Genomic DNA, 23,089 nt, shown 5'->3' on the forward strand with positions numbered 1-23,089 from the left:
AGACTGGGCCAAGTTCTTGCTTCTGTCTGCAGGACACACAAGTGTCCCACCAGTTTTTTGTTTCTTCTCCAAATCTTCATATTATCTGTTCTTCCCTGCTGTATATACAAAAGCATTCTGTTTTCTTTTCCTGCATATTTTTCTAAATTATTTGAGCTATACAAGAGGACATGAGAGAAGAGAGGATCACGGCAGGTGCTAAGAAACAGTTCACTGTTTATTTTCTCATATGTGCAGTCAGCAAAATTCACAGCCCAGGATTTATCTGTATAAAGGATTACCCTTTCCTGTGGTCTTCCCTCATGATATATACCAGACACAGAGTCCTCTTCCTCATATTTTCATGATTCTGTAGGTTTCAAGCATCCCCTGCCCCTGCCAACATAGTAAATGACAGCTCTCCCCACATTAGGGTTGCTGTGCTGATTTTGCCTGTTAAAAATTTGCCATCGTTCTAATTAAACAGGCAAAAGAGGATCTTATTCAAATGCTTGCAGGAACATACTAGTAAATTATTTGACTTCCTTGGGTCCCTACAATTTTTTTCCTATTAAACTTCAGTAAAAATTAAACATTGCGCCTGATTTATCAGTATGCAAAGACACTATTTCTGTATAGTAACCAAGGTATATGCATCAATTAGTTTGAAGCTAATGGTTTTTAAAACGAATCAACTGCAGCAGATATTTCCATTTTTCCAACAACAACAACAAAATTAAGCTATTTAGTGCTTTATCAGAGGTGGGAACCTCCAGCCCACAGGTCAAATGTTGCCCACCAGGCCTCCCCATTGGGCCCATAAGGCCATTTTCAAGAAGCCACCCCCATGCTATGTGTGAGGCAGGTAAGGGCAGAACATCAAAAGAACAACTGGGGACCCAAAGCTCTCGACTATTCCTTTGTTCAAGCAAGGTGTGCAGTTTAAAGGAGACACACAGAGGGGGATGTTTGAAGGCATGTTCCAATCACATCAGCTGCTGGAACATGTCTTGCTCAAGGCATTCAAGCTTTGGAAGTATGAAGGAGCAAAGTGGAGGTGCCCTCCCAGGACATGGGAGCCTGCCTCCAATCTCCTCCCCCTCCACTTTTCCTACAAGCCTCTGTGGCTTGAAGGACAAACAGAAGGGGGAGGATGTCTGGAAGCCATTTATAAACATCCCTGCCCAAGGATATTTAAAGAAGGGCTGTTTGAAAGCCCCATGGTTTGCTTTGAAGTCCTGACAATTGGGGCTTCAAAGAGAGGCGTCACCTGAGGTCACTATGATGTCAGGTGATAGGCTGGTGGGTGGCCCTTCAGTCAGAAAAGGATTCTGAGCCCTGTGGTATGTGGATAAGACATTATTTGAAGTTGACTTCTTATGAAACTTTCCAGAGTTTGTTTTAATGAAATGCTACACCGAGGTTCTGTAAAAGTGAAACTAAACCCCATGGAAGTCATCATCCACGTGGACAGGAAGAGAAGGGGAAATTGTGTGGGCTCGATTCATTACTCAGGCTTGTTCAGGCTCGTCTGCACAGCACTCAATCATGGTTTAGTATTACATGCAAACAAAGCCAGTGTGTAAAGAGTCTGAAATATGATGGCAGTGTAATGTGATACACCGTTTTCCTTCCTGACGGGTCATACAATTCTGGTGGTCTTCCTGTTTGTGTATATGCAGTTCTAATTGAATAATTGGGCTCCATGGTAGCAGCAAGTAGGAAGCAAGAGTTCTTCAGTAAAGTAAATTAAAATTAACAGCTGGTCCTTAAGCAAAATCTCCTACAGGATTTTCCTCTTATATGGAAAACACTGAAATTAGAACATGATCTACATTTGAGGGTACATGTAGGGAAACTGATGGGCTTGTGAATGCTTTAGTAAACAAGGGTGTTGTTACGGAAAAATCTGGGTGCGGGGTTACTCTGCCCCCCCCTTCCGTAACAGTGTACATTCAGGGTTGTTCTCCCCTCCCCCCCCCCCCGAGTATCTAGATGTTTGGATGACTGGTACATGAAGGAGGATAGAGCCAAAAACATTAGTAACCCCCCCCCCCCCGGTACTGTGTTTTCTTGTAATCAAATGTTTGCAGTTGTTTCGTTTATTAATAAGAAAATGGGAGTAGGATTTTGCCAGCAAATATACTTTCCCCTTTGTCTGAAGGGTACCATGCTAGGGAAGGGAGGCTTGGTTTTTATATTGCCATATTTTTATTCTAGTATAGCTGTCCCCAGCACACTGAGTGAGGGATGTATTCTAGTGCACCATTTGGAAACAGGGCTGTTGTTTCCCAGTGGTGGGGATGCCTACTAAAAGTGGCGCTTCTTAGGAAGATTAGCTGCATCAAGATATATGAGATCGGTGTAGGTTTGCAAGAGATAATAATGAAAATTGCTCTTAATTTGTCTGTTTTAGTACTGTGATCATCAGTCAATTGAGTTCAGTCAAACTTGCTTCTCTGTAGACATGTATAGCATTTCACTGTTAATTTTGTGTCAGATCTTGGGTCTCTTTGGGTTATGTTCCATTCGCTTCTTTGTTATGAATGAGTCCAGGGAAAGTTTATTTTTCTAAGATAGTTTTAAAGGCAGTCTTGTTCTTTTTTTAAGAAAAAGAAAAACCCCATACACTTCAGCATCTAGCTTTTTACCACTAGATGGAGCTGATTTTGCAGGGTAAACTGTTATTAAATTATGTATTGAATAAATGACATTTTAAAAATCTACAAGGCTTACAATACATTTATATATAGATACAGGAATACATAAGGAATATCAAGAGCTGCTTTATACTGAGTTGGACATTTGGTCTATCTAGCTCAGTATTGTTTACACTGATTGGTAGCAGCTATCCCCCTGTTAGTTTACCTGTGTGGAAAAGGATTTATTTTCTTTCTTTTTGTGATGGTCACACTTTTTCTTTTTGTTAACAAAGGGGAATGAAAGCAAAGGGGGAAAGAGAAAAAGCTATAGATTCATAAAAGTAAACGTTATTCAAAAACTAGACCACATAAATCTGGGAGGTGTACACAATGGATAATAATACAACAACTACTTTGTCATCTAACCTGCAACAAAAAAGGTACATGAAGTCCTTGACTTGGCCAAGGCCTAACCCATGACTAACTTAATTCTGTAGGTTTAAAAAGGGTCTGTTCTATGACTTCGATACCACACATTTTTTTCCATTGTACAGTGGAATATGTACATCACATATTGTCAGGGGCTTCGTCGGATTGAATTGGCTGTGTGAGAATGTCTGGTCCTTTGTATACCATGTATGTTAAGCCCATTTGTGTGTCTCAGATGGGACTGTGAAAGTAAAGCCTCTGCAAACTGACCTACCTTGCACCACCCAAGGCGTGATGCCATCATAGAAGTCACTAGTAACACATCATGCCTTTTTCAGTCCATTTGCTAATTCAAGCAGGCTGTGAGCAGGTGAGTTTCCAGTGAAGCTCCACTCTGAGTAGCACAGGTGGTAGGGGTAAGGAGGGGACAGGATTTGATCAAACATGAGCCAGGAGGGAAGAATTAACTGTGATGTTTGTAGTACATGTCAATGTCTGAAGGCAGGAGAAGGGCATATGCTAGACTGCAGTTCACATGCCACTGCTCACTCTCTTCAAGATTCTAATGAGTACTTTGGAGAGCGAGATTCTAAAATAAGAAGGTGATTGTGGTTGTGTATGTACAAAAGCAGTCTCTGGAAATGGGTCAGGCAGTATGCAGATGTTAAATATATATGCCTGTTGATTTACAAGCCTCATTTTTAATGAGCATATGCTCCATGATTTGTATTCCTAAGATCACAGATATCCTCCCTCATTATCTCTCTTTCTCTTTCTCTGTCTCTGTCTCTTTCTCTGTCTCTCTATCTCTCTCTGTCTTGCTCTCTGTATCTCTCTTGTCTTTGATAGCCAAGCTCCCCTTATCCACCCTCTCATCATCACTCCCATCTCATCTCTTCTCCAAGCAACTTCGAGCACATCTATCACATGACTGTTAACTCAGCTGAAAATTTCCTCTCCCGTGATTCCATAAACCGTGCATATTCCCCACCTCTACGCTCTGTCCCTCGTACACCAGCCTTTATGAATATAAGGGTATGAATTGTTCAGCCAGGTGTTCCTGCTACTAACACTGTGTGGTGTTCCTTCTTTTTTGGCCTGGCTAATATCTGGCAAGATTTCAGCTTTGCAGTTGGCTTCATTTGTGTCTGGATCTTTCTTTTTTTCCTTTTGCTTCCCTTCAGCTACATTTCTCTTTAACCCCCAAATGAGGGGTGTGAACTTGGGCATCTACCAAAGTAGAAGTCCTTGACCTTTTCCCAAAATTACTAAGTATTCAAAACAACTTTTGCAATCCCACTAAAATTCACCAGAGAGTTTCCCAGTTCAAAGGACCCACAGTGAGGAGACTGGTGTCCTAAAACATGTTCGGTACATTGCGCATGCTTCCCCACAGTCCCCTTGTCCACTGAGATTAATAGATTCATAGGGGACTTGAAGGAAGCCCAGGGGTGCATCTCAATAGGATTTATCTGATAATTATGGAAAGCTTGTTGCTGTATCCAAAGACTCACACCCGTGGCTTTTCTTTGCAATAGACAAGACTTAAACAGTTGGATGGCTGCATGCCAAATGACAGAAGGAGGCCTATGTATTAGAGATAACCTTGTGTATAGTGTTGGAATTCTGCATTTCAGTATGGTAATAGAATTCTGTCCACTTAATAGGAACATCAGTCTGATCTGATTTACATGACTTCTGCCACACTGTCCATGTACATGCTGCTGTACAGGGTCCTATAACAAAAAGGAAACCCTGTGCCCTGCCATGAGGAGTTTGCAGTCCACATTCCAACTTTGCGGAGGCAGCAGAGGGAAGAAAGGAGAGATGGAGGCATATATATGTGCAGAGGCAGTCTTACATAACTCCCCCCCCCCCTTGAAATCTGTCTTTTTCTTGAAATGTTAGGTGAAGGCAAAGAGCTTCAGGGAGAGACTTAACTGGGAGATGGAATTGAAGGAGAGAACAGAGAACTCCTGCGCCTTGTGGATTTGGGAAGGGAAGGGAGTTCCTGATAAAGCAGGACTGGGGAAGTGGGGGTGCCATTTAAGGGAGCAGGAGGCTGTGCCTCTTCTTATTTCTAGTTAGGTCTGTAGAAGTAGGCTCTTGCTCTGTCAAGTACTTCATAAAAATGTTTTTTATTTGTGGCCTAACAATCCTGGTCTAAAGGGAGGTGTCCCTCAAATCACAGAACAAGAAGGCTGAGCAGGTGGCTGAGCTTCAGGTTTGTTACCGTTTGTGTCCTTTCGCATAATTCTCCTGCCAACAAAATTGTTTACTGAACTGAATGACCCCACTGAATGACCCAGCTATATTTTCTAAGAAAGCATCTTACATTTGGTGGCTGTGAAGTAAATTGCTTCTCTTTTCTGAAGTTAAAAGTTCTACTCAGTGAGCTGCAATCAAATTTATATTTTCTACCTTTCAAAAGAATGACATTTCAGTCCTGCTGACAGAAATGCAGGATATATAAATTGTTATTATAAATAAAAAATGTATTTTTGCCATTGAGATGTATTTGCTCTGAAGATTCGTTTGTTTACCTCTTTGGTCTGTTAAAAGAATAACATCGGTATTTTAAAGGAGATGCTATAGGATTAAGCTTCACTACCATTTCCTAACTGCTGTTTTGAGCAACCATGGTTTTTCTTTTTGTGCATGACGTGAAAAGCTTCTCTTTCTCTGTTCTCTGATCTTAGCAGTGAGTTATACAAATGTTTAAGAAAAGAGCAGTGAGGCATTTGCTTTGAGGTAAAGAGCACCTAAGAATTAGATGGACTCTGCCTTTTAGTTAAATAAAATGAGTGTATCTTTCTCATATACCTGCAGCTGTAATAGTTGCCTCCACCTTGTTTTAAAATTGATTGTGGTCATTAGATCTACTTCCCCAAATAGGGTTACTCAGCCCTTAAAGGACCAGGTTCATCGCCTGGGGGTCACTTTGGGCCCACAGCTGTCCATAGAGGTGCAAGTCAACTCTGTGTCCAGGGTGGCTGTCTACCAACTCCATCTGGTATGCCAGCTGAGACCCTACCTGCCCACAGACTGTCTCGCCAGAATGGCACATGCTCTACTTATTTTCCGCTTGGACTACTACAATGCACTCTATGTGGGGCTACTTTTGAAGGTGACTCGGAAACTACAATTAATCCAGAATGTGGCTGCCAGACTGGGAGTGGCCGTCATGACCATAAAACACCAATCCGAAAAGGTCTACATTGGCTCCAAGTACAATTCAAAATATTGGTGCTGACCGTTAAAGCCCTAAATGACCTTAGCCCAGTATACCTGAAGGAGCATCTCCACTTCCATCACTCAGCCTAGACACTGAGGTCCAGCTCCAAGGGCCTTCTGGCGATTCCCTCATTGCAAGAAATGAGGTTACAGGGAACCAGGCAGAAGAACATCTTCTTGGTAGTCACATGCACCCTGTGGAACACCTGCCCATCAGATGTCAGAGTTAAACAACTCTATAACCTTTCATAGACATTTGGAGGCAGCCCTCTTTCACGACACTTTTAAAGCTTGATGGGTTTTCTCTCCCCCCACCCCCCATTCCCTCTGTACTTTTGTTGGAAGCCACACAGAGTGGTTTGGGCAACCCAGTCAGATGGGCAATGTATAAGAAAAATGTTGTTGTTGTCGTCATCATCATCACCATCAATAAATGCCCATCGTTCTGAGTGAAGGGGATGGGCTTGCAAGCTTCTTCTTTTACTCTGCATATCAGTGTGCATTGACTCTTCCCCTCATCCTCCAGAGTTCATATTAATAAAGTCTAAAATCATTCCTCCTTGCAATATCCCAAATTGCAATATCCCTGTATCAGATTCACTACTTACTGGATAGCTCGGGTGGCTATTGAATCAATTGAAAGCTTTCTAGCAGTCAGCTTCATCCTATAACCATATTTTGTTTTCTCCTGCCAGGAGGGTACCCAGAGTTGTTGATCACATTGTTAATGTGACTTGGGGAAGCAAGGAACTGACCTTTAATCTTTTAATTGAGAAGTGGGATCATAAACATACAGTGCAGAGGTGGCAAACAAACTGTTCAATGAGAGAAGCAGAAAACAATAATTAAGATTACTTAGCTCTTTATGCCTGTCAGATGCTAATTGGTGCATTGCATAAGCAGAAAAGCAATGGTAGAAGCGTGCATTATAGAATCATGTGTTATATGCAACAACAACAGAATGCTAGATCACCGACTCAAACTCAGAAAAACCTTTTATTTCATACATCCTTAAAATATGCCATTTATTCCAATTTTGTACAGGGGATAGTTGAATATAATCAAATAAATACTAATATAATCAAATAAGCTGTGACTATCTGTTAAAGACCAATAAGCAATAAGCCCAAAGGAGTTTAATGAATTATAAGAGTGCATTTCTGAAATTTGAATGCATGCAGAGTACTAATTTTAGATGTGCTTATTACTGATTTGTTGAAAAACAAAACAAAAATGCAATGAAATATAATTCCTGAAAAATTATTCTTATTTTAATTTTATTTATTTAATATATTTTTATCCTGCCTCTCAAAAAAAATAGCTTCACTAAGTGGCAATCGTGTAACTTGAAACTCACAGTAACCTTTAAATTGGGTTTTTAAGTATTGTCACTTCACTGTACACAGGGTTTATATGTTTACAAGTACACAAAGCAATAAGCCAATCAGTGCAATAATAAAACACAATATAATTGAAATGATCAGGAGGTACTGAAATAAGCAGCAGATAACAAGTGTATCCTTCAAGACCCGTGTAAGAATTATTATTTTTAGTTATTAAATTTGTATACCACCCTTCATCCAAATATCTCAGGGTAGCTCACAGCATAAAAATACAGAATAAAACCACAAAATACATAATAAAAACAAGGGGGAAATGAAACAAACCAGGCGCCAGGTGAGCCTCCCTAGGGCGAGCATTCCACCAAAGAGGAACCACTGCAGAAAAGGCCTGTCTTGTGTGGCCACCCTCCTGACCTCTTGAGGCGGCAGCACACAAGAGAAGAGCTTCAGATGGTGATCACAGGGTCCAGGTCAGTTCATATGGGGAGAGGCAGTCCTTGAGGTATTGCAGTCCTGAGCCATTTAAGGCTTTATAGGTCAAAACCAACACTTTGAACTGGGAAACTAATTAGAACCCAGTGCAGTCAGGCCAGTAATGGTGTAATATGATCAAGCCATCATGGACCAGTGAGCAGGCTGGCCACCAAATTCTGCACCAGCTGAAGTTTCTGAGCCTTCTTCAGAGGCAGCATATTGAAGTACTCTACGCTTGTAGGGATTGTTAGTGTCTGAATCATTCCAACCCTCTGAAAGGGTGGTCCTGGGGATAAATTCAGTGCCTATTCTTGTTCTACCCAATGTGTTTCAGAAGAGTCCTTGAAAGTGAAATAATCTTGACATGTAGTAAAGAGAGCGGGAGAACTGGGAGATGCAAAAATCCATGTTGATAGTAAATAATTGGAGCAGGCGCTATATAGCATCTAGTCTGGCTACATTGCTTAGCTGTCTGCGTCCATGCGGACTTTTCACATTGAAGACATTACACTAGGGTGTGTGATAGGTTTCAAATGCCTAAGAAAATATCAGAATTTAAGAGAAAACCTTGCATATTTGGCTACTTACTGCCACATACAAATTAGCATTTTGCAGTTGCTGCTGACTGCATTCTGTGTGGTTCCATCCACAGTGCTTATTTATAGAAAGTAACCTCTGCAGTCTTGCCTACCTGCCACCTAGATAACCTGGAGACCAAGGCATTGTTTGACCATTTGCTTGGACTGTAGTTTGATAACCTTGGTATTTCCACTGTAAATGATTTTGCCTCTTTCCTATTTCTCTTTGCAGAACCTTCGACCTCAGGAAAGTCGGACCATGTTTAGCGGTTCTGTCAGTATTCCATCAATCACAAAATCCCGCACTGAACCCGGACGCTCCATGAGTGCTAGCAGTGGTTTGGCGGCAAGTAAGTTGCTGCACCTTATCTCGGACATATAATGCAGAGTCCGTCCACATATATACAAGTGACTGGACTGGGGAGGGAAGGCAAAGAAACATGGTGTCACAAGTGACTTTTGAAACTGCCCAGTGCTGGCATGGTCCCCTGCTTATGTTGTTAAGGTACCCCACACCAACACAGATCTGGCACATGTCCAATACCAGAAAAAAATATTGGGAATATTGTTTGTTTCAAATACTTTGACTCCTGCCTTCCAGTCATAGACCTCAAGGCACCTTACAACTGTTTCTCCCCCTCATAAAACAATATTAGCATCTAGCAGAACACAGCCGATAAGACTCTCATTGAAAACTGACATTCCAACAATATAACAAGAGTAGCAGTAAAATAAAAGTAACTGAAGACCACTGAATATCCAAGTAAATAGAATAGTTTTTATTTGATAAATAGTATGTAGGAAGGCAATGAAGGGAAATTCTTGTTTGCAGAAATGAAGTTTGTTACAGATGCAAAACGCCTATTATGTTGAGACCCTTGGTGGGGATTAATTTGAAGAAATACAAGTAAAACACTACTAAAACAATAGCAACCAAGAGACTGTGAAGTCAAATTACACATTTAGTATAATTGGTGGTTTGGCCCAGTGTAAAATCAGATTGGTGCTGGGGTGTGTGTTTCGATGAATAATTGTTAAATAATTTACAGAGGATGCAGCTGGGAAACGGAAGCAGGCAGTTCAACAAAAATTAGCTTCAGGAAAACAATTACTAGAGCGTACAGCTCTAATGCCTTCATATTTGTATGCCTTCATGTAGCTAAATCCCTGGGTATTTTCCTAGGATCATCTGCACAAAATGGCAGTGCTTTGCGGAGGGAATTCTCTGGAGGTAGCTATGGAGCAAAGCGTCAGCCAATGGCATCCCCTTCGGATGGCTCCTTGTCCTCTGGCGGTTTGGACCAAGGCAGTGATGCACCAGCGAGGGACTATGAGCGAGAGGTGGGTATAACGTGGGAGGGGTGGGGAGGCAAGGGAAGCTGCTCCACAGAGCCCAAGTTCTTTACTCTGCTGTGCTCAAACCAAAGGATAGAGAAGTGTTGCACAGGACAGTGACCCCAGGAAGAATAACCACAGGTTTTACTGAAGGAAAAAGTATTTTCCTATTTAAAATATAATAGAAATCCCCAAGGCAGGAGTCTGTATGACTTGAAACGCTGTGGATTTAGATAATAAACTTGTTAGCAGCACTTGTAGATTTTTCTTCCTTTGGCACAAGAAGTGCTAGTGGTGCATCAAAGAGAATTACTACTGCCTCTAATAAGTAACCAAGCAGGGCATGAATCTAGGCAAAATTAAGTTTTTAGTCTCACTGATTTCACTGGAAATCTGCCTACTAACTTTCACTGCCTACTAACTTTCCTCCTCCTTGTACAACTCCACAAGGGAGGATGGGGACAAAACTGGAGTCTGGCTGCATCTACTGTTGGTCTCTCTCCCATACGCCCTACCAACCCCAAGTGGACACCGGCCAGCTCTGCCCTCAGTGGTGCACTTCAAGAAAATAACTTCTGGTGTTTTGTTCCCTCCCAGCCACTGTACTTGGGAGGCAATATGAGATGCGTCCTCTTGAGAAGTTAGAGCAGTTGGTATCACTCCCTCGTGTGCTAAGGTGTGGGGTGTCGGGACAGGGCAGTCACTTGGTTCCAGACAGTTCTTTCCCCTTACTCCCACCCAGGCCTTCCTCTTCTGCTCCCGCTCACTGATATGTTCTCTTGCATTTTTTGGGCTGCAGGACTCTGACTCTCCAAGGCATTCGACAGCTTCTAACAGCTCCAACCTGAGCAGTCCTCCCAGCCCCATCTCTCCTCACAAGACCAAGAGCCTCTCCCTGGAGAGCTCTGACCACGCAAGTTGGGACACATGAACTGCTTCAGCACTCAGATTTTACATCTCAGCAGCTTACTGTCCCCATGACTCTCCGTTTGCTCTCACTGTCATCGCCCCCCAGCTTCCCTCCAAAAGCAGACTAGGGGAGGGAGGGGAGGAAGAGAGCATATCTTGTCTTCTCTGACACAAGCAGCGTAAGCTCCCCCCGATTCAAAAGTAGCAGCAAGCAAGAGAAAACCTTGAGGAGGGCAGAGTGGGGGAGGGGTTGGTATACAAGAGATATTGGTATATTTGTATTAGTATCTATTTTATTTCATAGGGTTACAGCTGTTTCCATTTTTATGGGTATATTCCACACCATGCCACTGTTCCAAACAAAACATAGTAGTGTTAGACTGACCAAAACAGAATCTGAAAGAGAGAACCAGATTTTGCTTTGAGGCACACAGTATCTCATTGTATTTTTTCAAAAGTTAGCACAGCAACACCCACCCATCTCTGGTGATGGGGCAAAATTTGCCCTGCAGGGGCAGATAACGCACGCTTTCAGCAACCACTCTATTTGAATGTCAATCTGATTGTTGCCAGCAAATCCTTATTGATTTAAAAAGAAATGATGCATATTTTACTACAGTAGAGTTTAAGTAAATACGCAAAATTAAGAGTTAGTACATATGTATATAATAAAAGAAGAAGCATTGTGATGCAGCGAAAGATGGATTCCTATTTAAGAGATCCTTTAATTTAAGAAGACTTGTGTTGTTCCCTTTTTCATACTAAATAATCTATGGATTGAGGATGTGATCTGGATATAGAACATGGCACTGGATAAAAACAGCCTGGAGGGAGATTCCATCCTCACAATGTTCACTGTAACATTACCTTCTTGTCAGTAGATGAACTAAAGCCATAATTCTCACTTTTTAACTATATCTCCCTCTTCTACTGTCTGCTTCACTGTACAAGCAAAACTCATGATCTGCTGGTCGACAAGCCTGAAGTGAGCTCAAGGGCAGTTTTGCAGAGAATCAGTATTCAGCCCCAAGCAAAACTGAAGTAAATGCAGCCAAAGCCAGCGCAAAGAGATAACTAGTTTTGGGACGGTTGGAGCTGGGTTTCCAAACCCATCTGGCCAGTTAATACCAGTAACCACTAGCTTGTAAGTTGACTTTCCAAATTTTAGTGATCAGCCTACATTAGCCAAATTCAAACAGCGCTGGTCTTGAAATAGAATCTTTTAAATATATAACTTGCTGCTCTAGCTCACTGAAGGCTATAACGTGCTGTTGGTCTTCAGAATTTGCTAGAACGCCGGGTGGCTCAGGACGCCTATTCCGAAGATGTTTATTATGTCATCCCTGCTCTCCCACCGGGCCTGACCTAGTGTGCTATTATTGCCGTGAAATACTGTGACGGTTGGATCCCACAGAGAAGCACTTGGCAGGGCAAAGCATTCCTCTCTGGAGAGAGCAGACAGTGGAGGTCCATCACCACCTAAATAAACAGTAGCAAGCAGTGCAACCTGCAAATGGAGGGCAAGAACAAAACAATAGAAAAAGTCCACTTGCCTCCTCCTTTTCCTTCTTGAACAAGTTGAGTGCGGTTTGCGATTTGAGACTAGATGAATGTGATTTTTCTAATCCTTGGGATCATTACTATCTTTATGACGTGACCAAGCTCAAGCGGATAAGAGTTTGGATGGTGGTGTGTGTTGAATTTAGAATACTAGTCTTCTGGGTTTTGGTAACACTTCATGGCTCTCATCAAACCATTCCAATCAAACAACAAAAGTGCAACTAATGGTGTTTCCCAGGTTCCCTCTGAAAAATGTCAGCTACCACCATACAAGGTACTGATTTAGAAGTACTCTGAGATACAGAGCGTTGTCTTTCATGATCTAGCTGTATTGAGTCTGCTAGTTGTTGGTTCTGTGTCTTCTTCTGCATTAAGTGGACTGCCACACCCCAAGCTACCATTTAGCTATTTTATACTGGGGGGAACAGTTGTGGGTGGGTGGGGGGACACACAGCTTTTTTCTACTGCGTATGGTGTCCTAATCCTGTCTGTGGAATTTGGCTTGTCAAGAATCTCCAAGTTGATGATGTGTGTTTTGTTGTCACAGGTATAAACAAGAGATTGGCAAATTGCATTTCATAGCGGCCAGTTTTGACAGTTTTGCTGAGCAGGAAATTAGCATGTCTAAGAGCACAAGGACAGGCATAGTTTAAAATCCATTGACTACTTCTTCAGCATTGGCTACTAAAAGGTTCTACTTCTCTTCCACCCTGTGATATTATCACTCATGCCCACCCACCGTTCTATACACTTGTGAAGAGATTGGACTTAGTTATTTCTGAAATACAACTAGTGGGAAATAGGTTATCTGATTAAGGCTGCCAGGGCTTGAAATCCACAGTAGGCCCAAGCCTATCCACTTCTGAAGTTACCTTGCCTGAAGTGAGCTCAAGGGCAGTTTTGCAGACGTCCTTGCAAGGTCCTGTGGCAATTGATCTGTGCTCCATCTGAGAAAGAAAATTAGACAAGAAGGCACCTGTCTAGAATGAGAAGAAATTAGCATCCCAAGAGTTACATTTTATACGTTGGCCCATTTCACAAATTAAAAGTATTCTTCTTTTCATGCCGACCTAGGATGCATTCCTAGTACATTATGGACACATTTGAGCATCGGCAGAATTGAAAACATATCTCTGAAATGGTTGGCTGGTGAAGTTAAGCTTTGCTGATAGGCATTGCTCAGTTTCCAGGCACACCTGATTACATTTCTCCAAGCACTTTCATAGTCTCTAACTGAATCCTGACTCATCTGATGACACCTTTGTGTACATAGTTTGAGGCTATTATTTCCCTAACTGGGCTAATTCAGACACCTCAGTCATTGCCTCTTTACGCTTTTAGCCCATTTCTTGAGGCTCAATAAATCAGGTGTTGATTGTAAACGAACCTCAGATTGTACAGCTCCATTATTTTTTCTATATTAAACACACACAACCTATACATATCATTACTTTTTTCTTTTCAAAACACATTCCTGTCATAATATCCATTTTTATACTGCTGAATCAGTCTCATTCGCTGGCTTCTTAAAAGTTGATTTGTGTGTTGTTTCGTGTTCCTAACCTGCATTTTATTTTATTTTTAGAACAGTTTTGGTTTTGCGCGGGGAGGGGGGGAAATACAGTTGATCTTTGTGTTACTCTCTCAGGTATTTGAACGCAGCAGGATATCTTCACACGATAAGCATGGAATGCAATAATGTATTTTGGGCATGAGGTTCACCAGAGGATGTACCCTGAGCACAACCAAGTTTTTGTTTTGAAATGATGCAAACCTGGGTAGGTGATTGGATTTGGGGTGGCAGTTTTAAGGTCTCGACTGTGAGAAAATTATCTGTCTTTTTTAGCCAGTGTGCAGTAAGCAGGGCCTCAAATTCTTTTTCCCACCTGCAAAGTCATAAAGAAATTGGGAATCTGAAATCAGGCTTGTTGGGATTTTCTTAGCCTTACACCGTTTCACCACAGGTGTGAAAGTTACCTCTCTCCAAGCTACGTTCCATATACAGGTGCCCTGTTTGGAGACCTTAGGAAGTGCATATGCCTCAGGGTGAATGTCACTGAGAGGCTCATGACAAAAGTTTAGCCCAGTGCAATAAGGCTTTGTGCCTAGAGGCTAATAAGGGCACAAGCCTGTTTCATTCCAAAATCACAGTCATCAGGCTTTTCCTGGAATAGGGTTCTGAGCTTCTAACTAGTCTACAAGGGGCCTTCAGAGATCAAATATGCTGTAGATTTTCAACTTCTATGACCATGTTGTGCATTAAGGCAATTCCACATGACTTGTCACCTTGTCTTCTTCATTCTATAAATGCTCCCATCCTACATAAGAATTTTTTTCACTCATGAGGAAGCAATCCACAACCAAAAACAGTGTTGGTATTTCACAGTAATTATACCTGCCTTTTTATGTATGATGGTTTCATATCATTTATTTTTTAAAAATATATTTTTAGGGATTTTTTTTCCATTGTAATATTATTGTACAGTTTTGCATGGCCTAGATGTAATCACTTTTTTGTTTTGTTTTAGAGTATAAAAGCTGACAAGTGTGCGTGTGGGGAAAAGATTTCTGCTTTTTGCCTCTTCTCACTCTTCTCTTATTTTTGATTTATGCCCTCAATGTTGTAGAGGACATTGTAAGAGATTCTCTGCTCCAGAACAATGATGTAGAGTCTATTGCACAGAAATATTTAAGGTGGATCAGTCAATGATGTAATAAATGACAGGTCACCAATATTTTATGTTGGTAACACTTAATATTAACCTACTTTGATGTATTGCAATAAAACAGGGAACTATTAGAAATACAGATGGTTTGTCTTTTTTCCTACCCCACCAGACTTTTATGAGGCCAGCGGGGCTACAGGGGATATGATGGGGTAGTCACATAATTTCAGCAATTGAAAGTTTTGTTCTTTCAGCAGGTAGTTTCTTTTGGGATTGCTTTCCCTGCATCTAGCTGCTTCAAGCCATGAGCCATCACACCCATCAACAATGATACAGCTATGGGGAGGCCTAAGCTAGGAGATGCAGAAGGAATACACTGGGTTTGGGGGAAACTCAGACCTTGAAGGCAATTAGGAGGACCGCATTCTACAAACCAGGCCCCCAACCATTAGAGAGGAAGGGCAGCAGAAATCAATTAAAATAAAAAGCAGGTTGTGGTAAGTAGCTTTCAAATGCACAAGATAGAACTCCTCTTGAACAGAAAACAGAGCTTTTCATTAAGAACCTTCTGCCACATGATTTCCTGTTCAGAAGCTTCGTGGTTTTTCTGATTCCAGAGTCACAGAGAAAGGATGCAGTGTTTGCTTTTCAGAATGCTCCACCCCTACAGCCACAGCTACTGGACGGGAGAAGGGTGCATCACATCCCGCACTTGGTTGTGCAAAAGGGTCTGTGAGTGGCGCACATAATGGTCCTCATGTGATAGTCACGACATGAAGGGTCTGATTTTATTCAGCACAAAATCAGGCACACTTAACTCCACAGTGAAGTCCATTGATTCAATGCAATCAGTGAATTTAACCACACATAGCTTTGTGTGGTTATTCCTATAGACTTCCTTCTCTTCTTCCATCCTCAGCGGAGAAAACTTCCTTGTTTATGTTGCCTAGTTCCAAAGATAACTTAACAACACGGAGTCGTTTCACACACTGAAGTTTTTGTGGTCTCTCCTTTTTGGATGATTTCTGATGTGTTTTCCCCAGGAAACTCCTTTTTACAAAAGGAACAGCAGCAGCACAGCTAATTCATGGTTGGCAATGCATCTAATAGCACTTATACAACCCCTTATTTTTTTTATTTGCCCTTGACATTAGCTGGGTTAAGACAGAATCCAACTTCCTGGGGGGAAAAACAATTCCCAGATGGCAGGTGCCTTGATCAGAAAGTAAGTCTTTCCATGCAAATTACTTTTTATAATAGCTCAGTGTGGAAACCCTACTGGAACTGGATTTGAGGTAGAGGTTTTAGTGGGGTTTTTCCTGCCCTGCTTTTGAGGCGGTTATAAAGCTTACAGCCTTCAGGGATTTTAAAAAATGATTTTAACTTCTTTGCATTTTAGTGAGAACTCCCTCAGATTTCCCTACAAAGAGGATTAGGTGAACATAAAGACAGGGCTGCTCAGACACAGGAAGCAGTCTGCTTTCCAATACAGGAATGAAATCCCTCAAGTGACCTTTCGTGTAAACTGGGTTTAATAGGTATCCTTTCAGTGACGATTTTTGCTTATCCAAAGCTGCTGTTTTACATCTGCTCAATCAGGCTCTCAACTGGTATCCAATGTGTTTGGCTCAAGTCCCCTTGTCAGCTTTTTATACTTTTTATCAGTGCTTTAACCATCTCTTCATATTTCACCTTCGCCACCCCCCTCCAAATTACATACTTTGATTCTCCAAAAATGAAACATTTTAAAGTGTAAAAAGCATTTTCTAGTTTGAATATGTCAAACGGCAAATGGTTTACATGCCAGATCAGCCAACATTTTAACTGTAATTAAATATAGAAGCTTAAAAGGATACAGATTTCAGTTATTCTTCTCATAAAGTCAGTTTTTAAATGAAGTTAACAGAGCACAACTGAAGAGCAGCCCAGAGGAAAAAGTAAGTTCGCTACAGTCCTCAATATGCATGCAAGGGGGTTGGGTACTCAAGCCCTGCCTGCCAAGGGGGCACAACTCCCACCATCGCCATGCATGCAGAGACCTAACTCCTGCCCTGTGAGGCTTTCTGTGCAATTGAAAACCCTAATTGCTGAGGGTTATAAATCGCCCAAGGTGGCACCACCTGTAGAGCAGGCTCCTGGCCTCAAGCAGTGCACCAACATGGCAACAGTGGGAGGAGTTGTACAGCTCTGGCAGGCAGAGCTCTAAACAGGTCCATCACACAACACCTAAAGGGGGCTTGCATCTCAAATGTGAAGCTTATAAACAAAGAGCAGCACTAGGAACTAATCGAACAATAGGGGCAAGTAAGTAAACTTCCTGCATTCTTGCCATCATCTAAGTAGCGTTCCTACATGCAGCATGTCAAATAAGCAGGCGCTCGTGCAAAAAGGTAAGAGAAGCTGTATTATGAACCACCTGCATGGAACGGTGTGCCACACAATTTGGACCGATTCATAAAATCTTAACAACAACTCTTTTGTAATGGTTTGCATTTGGATGGTTAATAACCTCCCAAAAACACAGGTGATAGTTGTCCACACACCTGACTTGCTAAATGTCTCGTTATTCAAACGAATAGGGCCAAATGGTGCCAGGCAGGCCTTGTACCGTGTTAAAATGAATTAAAATCTGAATGTTCCAAGGAAATTTTGCCCTTGCTCGTGTAAACTGGAATTCCGGGTCAAACACAGAAATTGATTCAACATGCTTCTTCATGCAACACATAATTTACGAAGTGCATCTTTCCAAGATTTGAATGAAATAATGGAAGATAAGCGGCCATGACTGCTAAACTGGACTGTTACATTCAGAGGCATTCCCTGAATACCATGGGCTGAGCATAAGCCAACAAGGAAGGATTTATAAATTCTTACGGCACAACTGCATGACATTCCCATAATTTACCAGTCCAATACAATCTGCTGTAACTTGTCTCTAATCATCATCTTCACCACTGCACTTCCACCTGGGTGGAGATGGAAGATCTCTTTTGAGCTATAGGATAACTACTATTGTCTGCCCAGCCAGATACTGCTTCCCTGCTTTAAAGGTGAAACCTAAAATTGTCACCAGAATATAGTGGTTATGAAACAAAGTACTTAAGAGGCATTATTACTGGAACAGAATCAGAGTAAGCAGAAGTGAAAAAGTACCCATACACTTGCTTCTTCTTCCAGGTTAGTAAACCACAGCCAAGCCACCTTCTGCACAAGCACTTCTTTATTGGAAATCGGTTGAAAGTTGTACAGCTACAACTAACTGTTGTACAAAAAAAACCCCTCCCAAAATACATTTGCCGAGTTGCCTCCAATTGCTTAAAGTTGTGCGTTCAGCTACTTTAATGTATATTATGCTTTCCAACAAAATCTTGAAACACCACTGATAACACAGCAGTATCAATCTCCCCACGCCCATCAAAGGTTGCATTACAGAGATGCAGGCATGAAGGTGGAGATAGTTCAGCTTCACTGCTGGGTTTCTATAAATGCCACAGTTAAGAGCTTTGGCTTCTCTAATTCTCCATTTAACGAGAGAACCCCATTAACTACATTGCATATACATTCAACTCAAGAGAATCAGACGGCTGCCACATTTGAAAGTAGGGCATTCTACATACGCCACTGCACCACTTTCTGTCAGATCCTTGAAAATATTCACTTTCCTTGAAAACTTAAGAGACTGAAGGCATAAAGTAGGCTATGTACACATCTTACACTGCACCATCAGGAGATCCCGACCTTTATGGATTCCCAGCAAGCATCATACAAAAATAGTATTCTCTTGTGAGTTGTGTTGGCAATCTAAACTTCATAGTATGAAACCATTTGTATCCTGCCTCAGAAGAAGAAAAATTAAAGGACCTAGGAAAAAAGGGTGGGGGGAGAAACCACAGACATTTGGAGAACTACAATACGATTTCAATGCCAACTTGTTTTGGCTCTCTTTCCACCACCCCTTCCTTTTTGTTTTGTTTTCAATAAAAAAACAAACTGGTACACAGCTATCAGTATTAAAATCTGAAAAAGAGAGCTGATACCTGGGACAGTGAGATACAGAGCTGCCTAACCTCCCCTCACAATCCCTACACTAGGCTACAACCATTTTCCTGTAAAAAGGGAGGCTACACAGGGAATCAGGTGAGTGTAAAGTGGAGGAGAAAAGTCCAACAAAAGAACAACACTGTCCTTAGAACCGGGTATTCTGCTTCCAGGAGCCAGGCTGCTGGTGTTCTGGGGGGTATGAGAGAGAAGACACCGCACTGTGGTTTGCTAGAACCTTGGTGATTGGCCATAAACCCAAGGGGACATTCAACAGTTCTGTGCTACTATTCCTTCTTCGCCTTTCTACTCCAGTATTTTCTGTAGGCTTCCTGAAACATGTCCTTGCATGGAATTTGGGCCTTCAGCTTGGAGCATATGAGGAATGAGCCTCCCATTTTCCGATGAAGAGAGTAGGTCTCCTCGGGGGGTGGGACTAGCCTGTGCTTCAGCATGACTGGAATTAAGCCATGTATCTTCTCAGTGGTGTTTTGGTTGCCGAAGTCAAAAGGTTCACTAGATGCAAAAGCTTCTCCAAGGATGAGGACAGCGTTCAAGTGGGCGTCTTCCATAGCCTGAACAAAACGAAAATGGAAAGAAGGGTGGTTCTGATCAGCTGTTCTGAATAGTTTTACTGAGGAAAAAGAAAGTAAAAAGACAGCTACCATGTAACTCCTAACTACAGGTCAAAAAGAAGATGAGGAATGATTCCATGAACAGCAGGAATAGTTAATCTCTCTAGCTCTGGAATAAACATTCACAAATAACTATACTAGGCTCAGCCCACTTAGCACTGAGAGTAAATTACTGTATTGCAGGAATTGTAGTCTGGAGGGATAAATGTTCTATTTGTCTGCTCATAAGCAGAGGCAGGCAGACTTTAGGCAGGTCTACCAGGTGGTGCCAGGTGTGACTGGCATGGTGGTGGAGATGTCAGTGGGCTTTGCTTTTTAAGACAGTGTACACCAGGCAGTGTCAGAACCCAACACTTCCAATCCTGTGCATGTTTATTCAGAAGCAAGCGCCACTAATCACAACCCAACACAGCTACTGTGAAGGAGATACAAGATCAAGGACTATTTCCTTCACAGCCTAATGTGGCAGCACAGACTTTCCATATGATCAAGGGTAGCGAGGAGAATGTTCCTCCAAGCTGCTGACCCTTAATAAACTACCTCTCACTTCCATTGTTAATTCAAATGGGGACTCTCACTGAACAGGAATCTTTCTCCCCAGGGAGAAAAATGAAGGACTGCACCCATCTCAGGTTTTCACCAGACCACAATTCTACAATATTACAGTGCATCAGATAAAAAAAAAGTCAAGCTAAATTCAAATAAAATTATTGCTGGCAACAAAGAGTATTGCGAGGCCAGCAAAGTGGATATTCTGTTACTTTCTACCAGCATATTTAAAATGCTAAAAATCTTAGGATAATCCTACTCAAAAACCAAAGGAACTTCTCCACTGCCCCAACAATGGACACCCAAATTAGAATATTTCCAACTCCTTCTATGCAACCATGACAGCTCCAACACCCCACAACTCCCCAATCCCATAACTCTGCAATCCACCAGAATAAAACTTGAATGGCAACGCTTTGGAGCCTACTTAGAAATAATAGGAAACTGCCTCACCCTGAATCAGAACACTGGTCCATCTATCTCAGTATGGTCTACAATGACTGGCAGTGGCTCTCTGACATTTCGGATAGGGGCCATTCCCAGCCCTAGCGAGAGATGCTAGGGATTGAACCTGGGACACGAGACACCCGGGAAGTGTGTTTTATAGCATCCTTGCCAACTACCCACACTTTGCTGGAAACAAGCTTCCAAACCTCCAGCATCTCAAGCTAAACACTCACAGAGACATGGCAGGGAACTTAAGACATTCACCATTACAGGCTCAAGCCAGCTGCCCTGATCACACACCCAGATATTAGAAGAATGAGTGAGTATCCTGCATGACAAATTAAGCTGGATTTGAAAGGAGTGTGAGATATGCCACTTAAGAGCTGCAGCTAATGTTGACCCCCATGGTGGCATTGGCAAGAGACACTTAAGTTCTATAGATACAATAAATATGTAGCTTCAAAAGGGGAGTAATTATTTAGCTGAAGTTTCTAAAGGAGACTGACGTCGCACCGGTAGCTAAACAAAGCATTGATTGTTTGGTGCTACTATGTACCTTGTTTTCATAGCCAGTTAGGAATTTCATTTCTATTGATTTCTTCAGCACCTTCTCTCTGTCCATGTCAGCAGCTGCTTTGATTAACTGTATTGGAAGAAGAAGAAAAATTCAAAAGCCAGAAGGTGTAGGTGGGAGCCAATCCTATTAAGCACTTCAATAGCAAGGAAAATCCTTTACTCAGAAACAAGGTCAATACTAGGAAGGCTACATGTTTTTAACCCACAAAAAAGAATTCGGCCAAGCCTTTAAGAAGCATGAGCAGTTTTGAAAGATCACAAACTTCAGCTGTCTTCACTTGAGACCGGAAATGTGATACTAGGATGAAAGGAATGCATGCCCTTTTTTAATGTAATTTTTTATTGGGTTTTATAAACAAGGATCATAGGAATAATAAATGATACAAATGAATAGACCAAGTCTTCACATGTTATTTGTATAAAAATAGGATAATGAATTTTCAGAAGTAATGTCTGTGACATACAGTTCATTATTAGTGGTCAATGAAGAAGTTACTGGTTTGTGAACTGCTTTAAGCGAAGGGAAATCCAGACAGAACAGAGTTAATGGAAAACATTCCACATTGCAGAGCTAAATGCCCAATTGGGAGTCCTTGTGGTTGTGCTTAAATTAAGAGTTAGTAATGGTCATTTTCCCTCCTGTGTTACCAGTGAAACAATAAGAAGTGTTGGTGTACTGAGAATGGATGCCCTAATTTAACATGGCTAGCTACAATTGAAACACAGGACACAATCCAACCCATGAAAAATCAGCAGGCAAAAGGGGGCTCTACTCTTTGCTGGCAGCATGGACCCCTTTTCAAGAGTCCAGGTGTTTGCCTTGAGCAGATACTGCCAGAAAGGGGGAGAATACTTTCCTTTTGTTTTTAGACTACTAGGAAAATATTGCAGTTTTCACTGCACAAGTCCCACTTAAGAGAAAATCTCTGGGTCCTGAGCAACAATACCTATTTCACTGGGAAAGGACCAATATTTTCCCTATGGCAGTTTGCTAAAAAGCAATTTTGAGTCTGTCCACAAGAACAATAAAATATGTACTCGGGTCATTTAAATAAAAACAAACAGCAACACGTCTTAAGCATTACTAAGGCTTTACAAGCACTTTCCCTCACACCATCAACTCCCTTTGCACATTTTTAAAAATCCACATTAGGAAAAAGTGAATTATGACAGCAGTCCAAGTTCTCCAGTTTTAGAACGCAACAAATAAAGTTGGGCTGCCTGAGATAAGGAGAACTAAAAAGCTAGTTAAACCTCTAGCTTTCTTTCAATCCAGCGACTTACAAGTCAAACATGCTTCTCAAGCCCACAAAACAACGACACCATCACAAAAGGTTTTAGGAGTCCTCACCTCTATGTAGAGGTCTGTGAATTCCTCATCAAAACCCCGGGTTGCTCCAAAATCCAGAAGCGCCACCTGGATGAGTTGAACAAATGTGGTTTTTTACACTAGAACAGAAACTATTACACCGAGAGCATCCGGATGTTTGTCAGAACAATTTTAAGTGCTACAAAGAGCTGGAGTTCTTTGTAAAGCCACTTTCTTTTCCCACTTGTTATTGGGATAGGGTGAAAACCTAAAACAGCAACACTTCACAGGTTGCTTTAGTACATGCGCTTTTATATACAAAAACTGCATGGCTGGCAAGAACCCTCCTTTCATTGGGAGAACTTCAACACTTTGTCCCCAGTTCT

At 41.7% G+C, this 23,089-nt stretch overlaps 2 protein-coding genes across 5 annotated transcripts in view; one reads left to right on the forward strand and one right to left on the reverse strand.

Moving 5' to 3' along the window:
• CDC42BPA (CDC42 binding protein kinase alpha) overlaps positions 1-12,782 on the forward strand; it is a 159,370-nt gene extending 146,588 nt beyond the window's left edge. For 3 of the 4 annotated variants that reach the window (XM_081186345.1, XM_081186346.1, XM_081186347.1), the window contains 3 exons: positions 8,912-9,029; positions 9,863-10,020; positions 10,814-12,782. In XM_081186345.1, the coding sequence (XP_081042471.1) occupies positions 8,912-9,029; positions 9,863-10,020; positions 10,814-10,945 (408 nt within the window). In that variant the 3' untranslated portion in view covers positions 10,946-12,782. Of the gene's footprint in view, positions 1-3,899; positions 4,086-8,911; positions 9,030-9,862; positions 10,021-10,813 lie in introns of all 4 variants that reach the window. The other variant, XM_081186348.1, reaches the window with a different exon arrangement.
• Positions 12,783-18,351: 5,569 nt separating this feature from the next.
• Positions 18,352-23,089, reverse strand: part of COQ8A (coenzyme Q8A) — a 55,195-nt gene continuing 50,457 nt past the window's right edge. Inside the window, exons 12-14 of the mRNA XM_081187128.1 lie at positions 22,746-22,811; positions 21,375-21,461; positions 18,352-19,762 (exon numbers count right to left, since the gene is read on the reverse strand). Of these exons, the coding sequence (XP_081043254.1) occupies positions 19,475-19,762; positions 21,375-21,461; positions 22,746-22,811 (441 nt within the window). The 3' untranslated portion in view covers positions 18,352-19,474. The remainder of the gene's footprint in view (positions 19,763-21,374; positions 21,462-22,745; positions 22,812-23,089) is intronic.

The sequence above is a fragment of the Podarcis bocagei genome (genome assembly GCF_964188305.1).
Source record: "Podarcis bocagei genome assembly, chromosome: 3".
In the NCBI taxonomy this organism is placed as follows: Eukaryota; Metazoa; Chordata; class Lepidosauria; order Squamata; family Lacertidae; genus Podarcis; species Podarcis bocagei.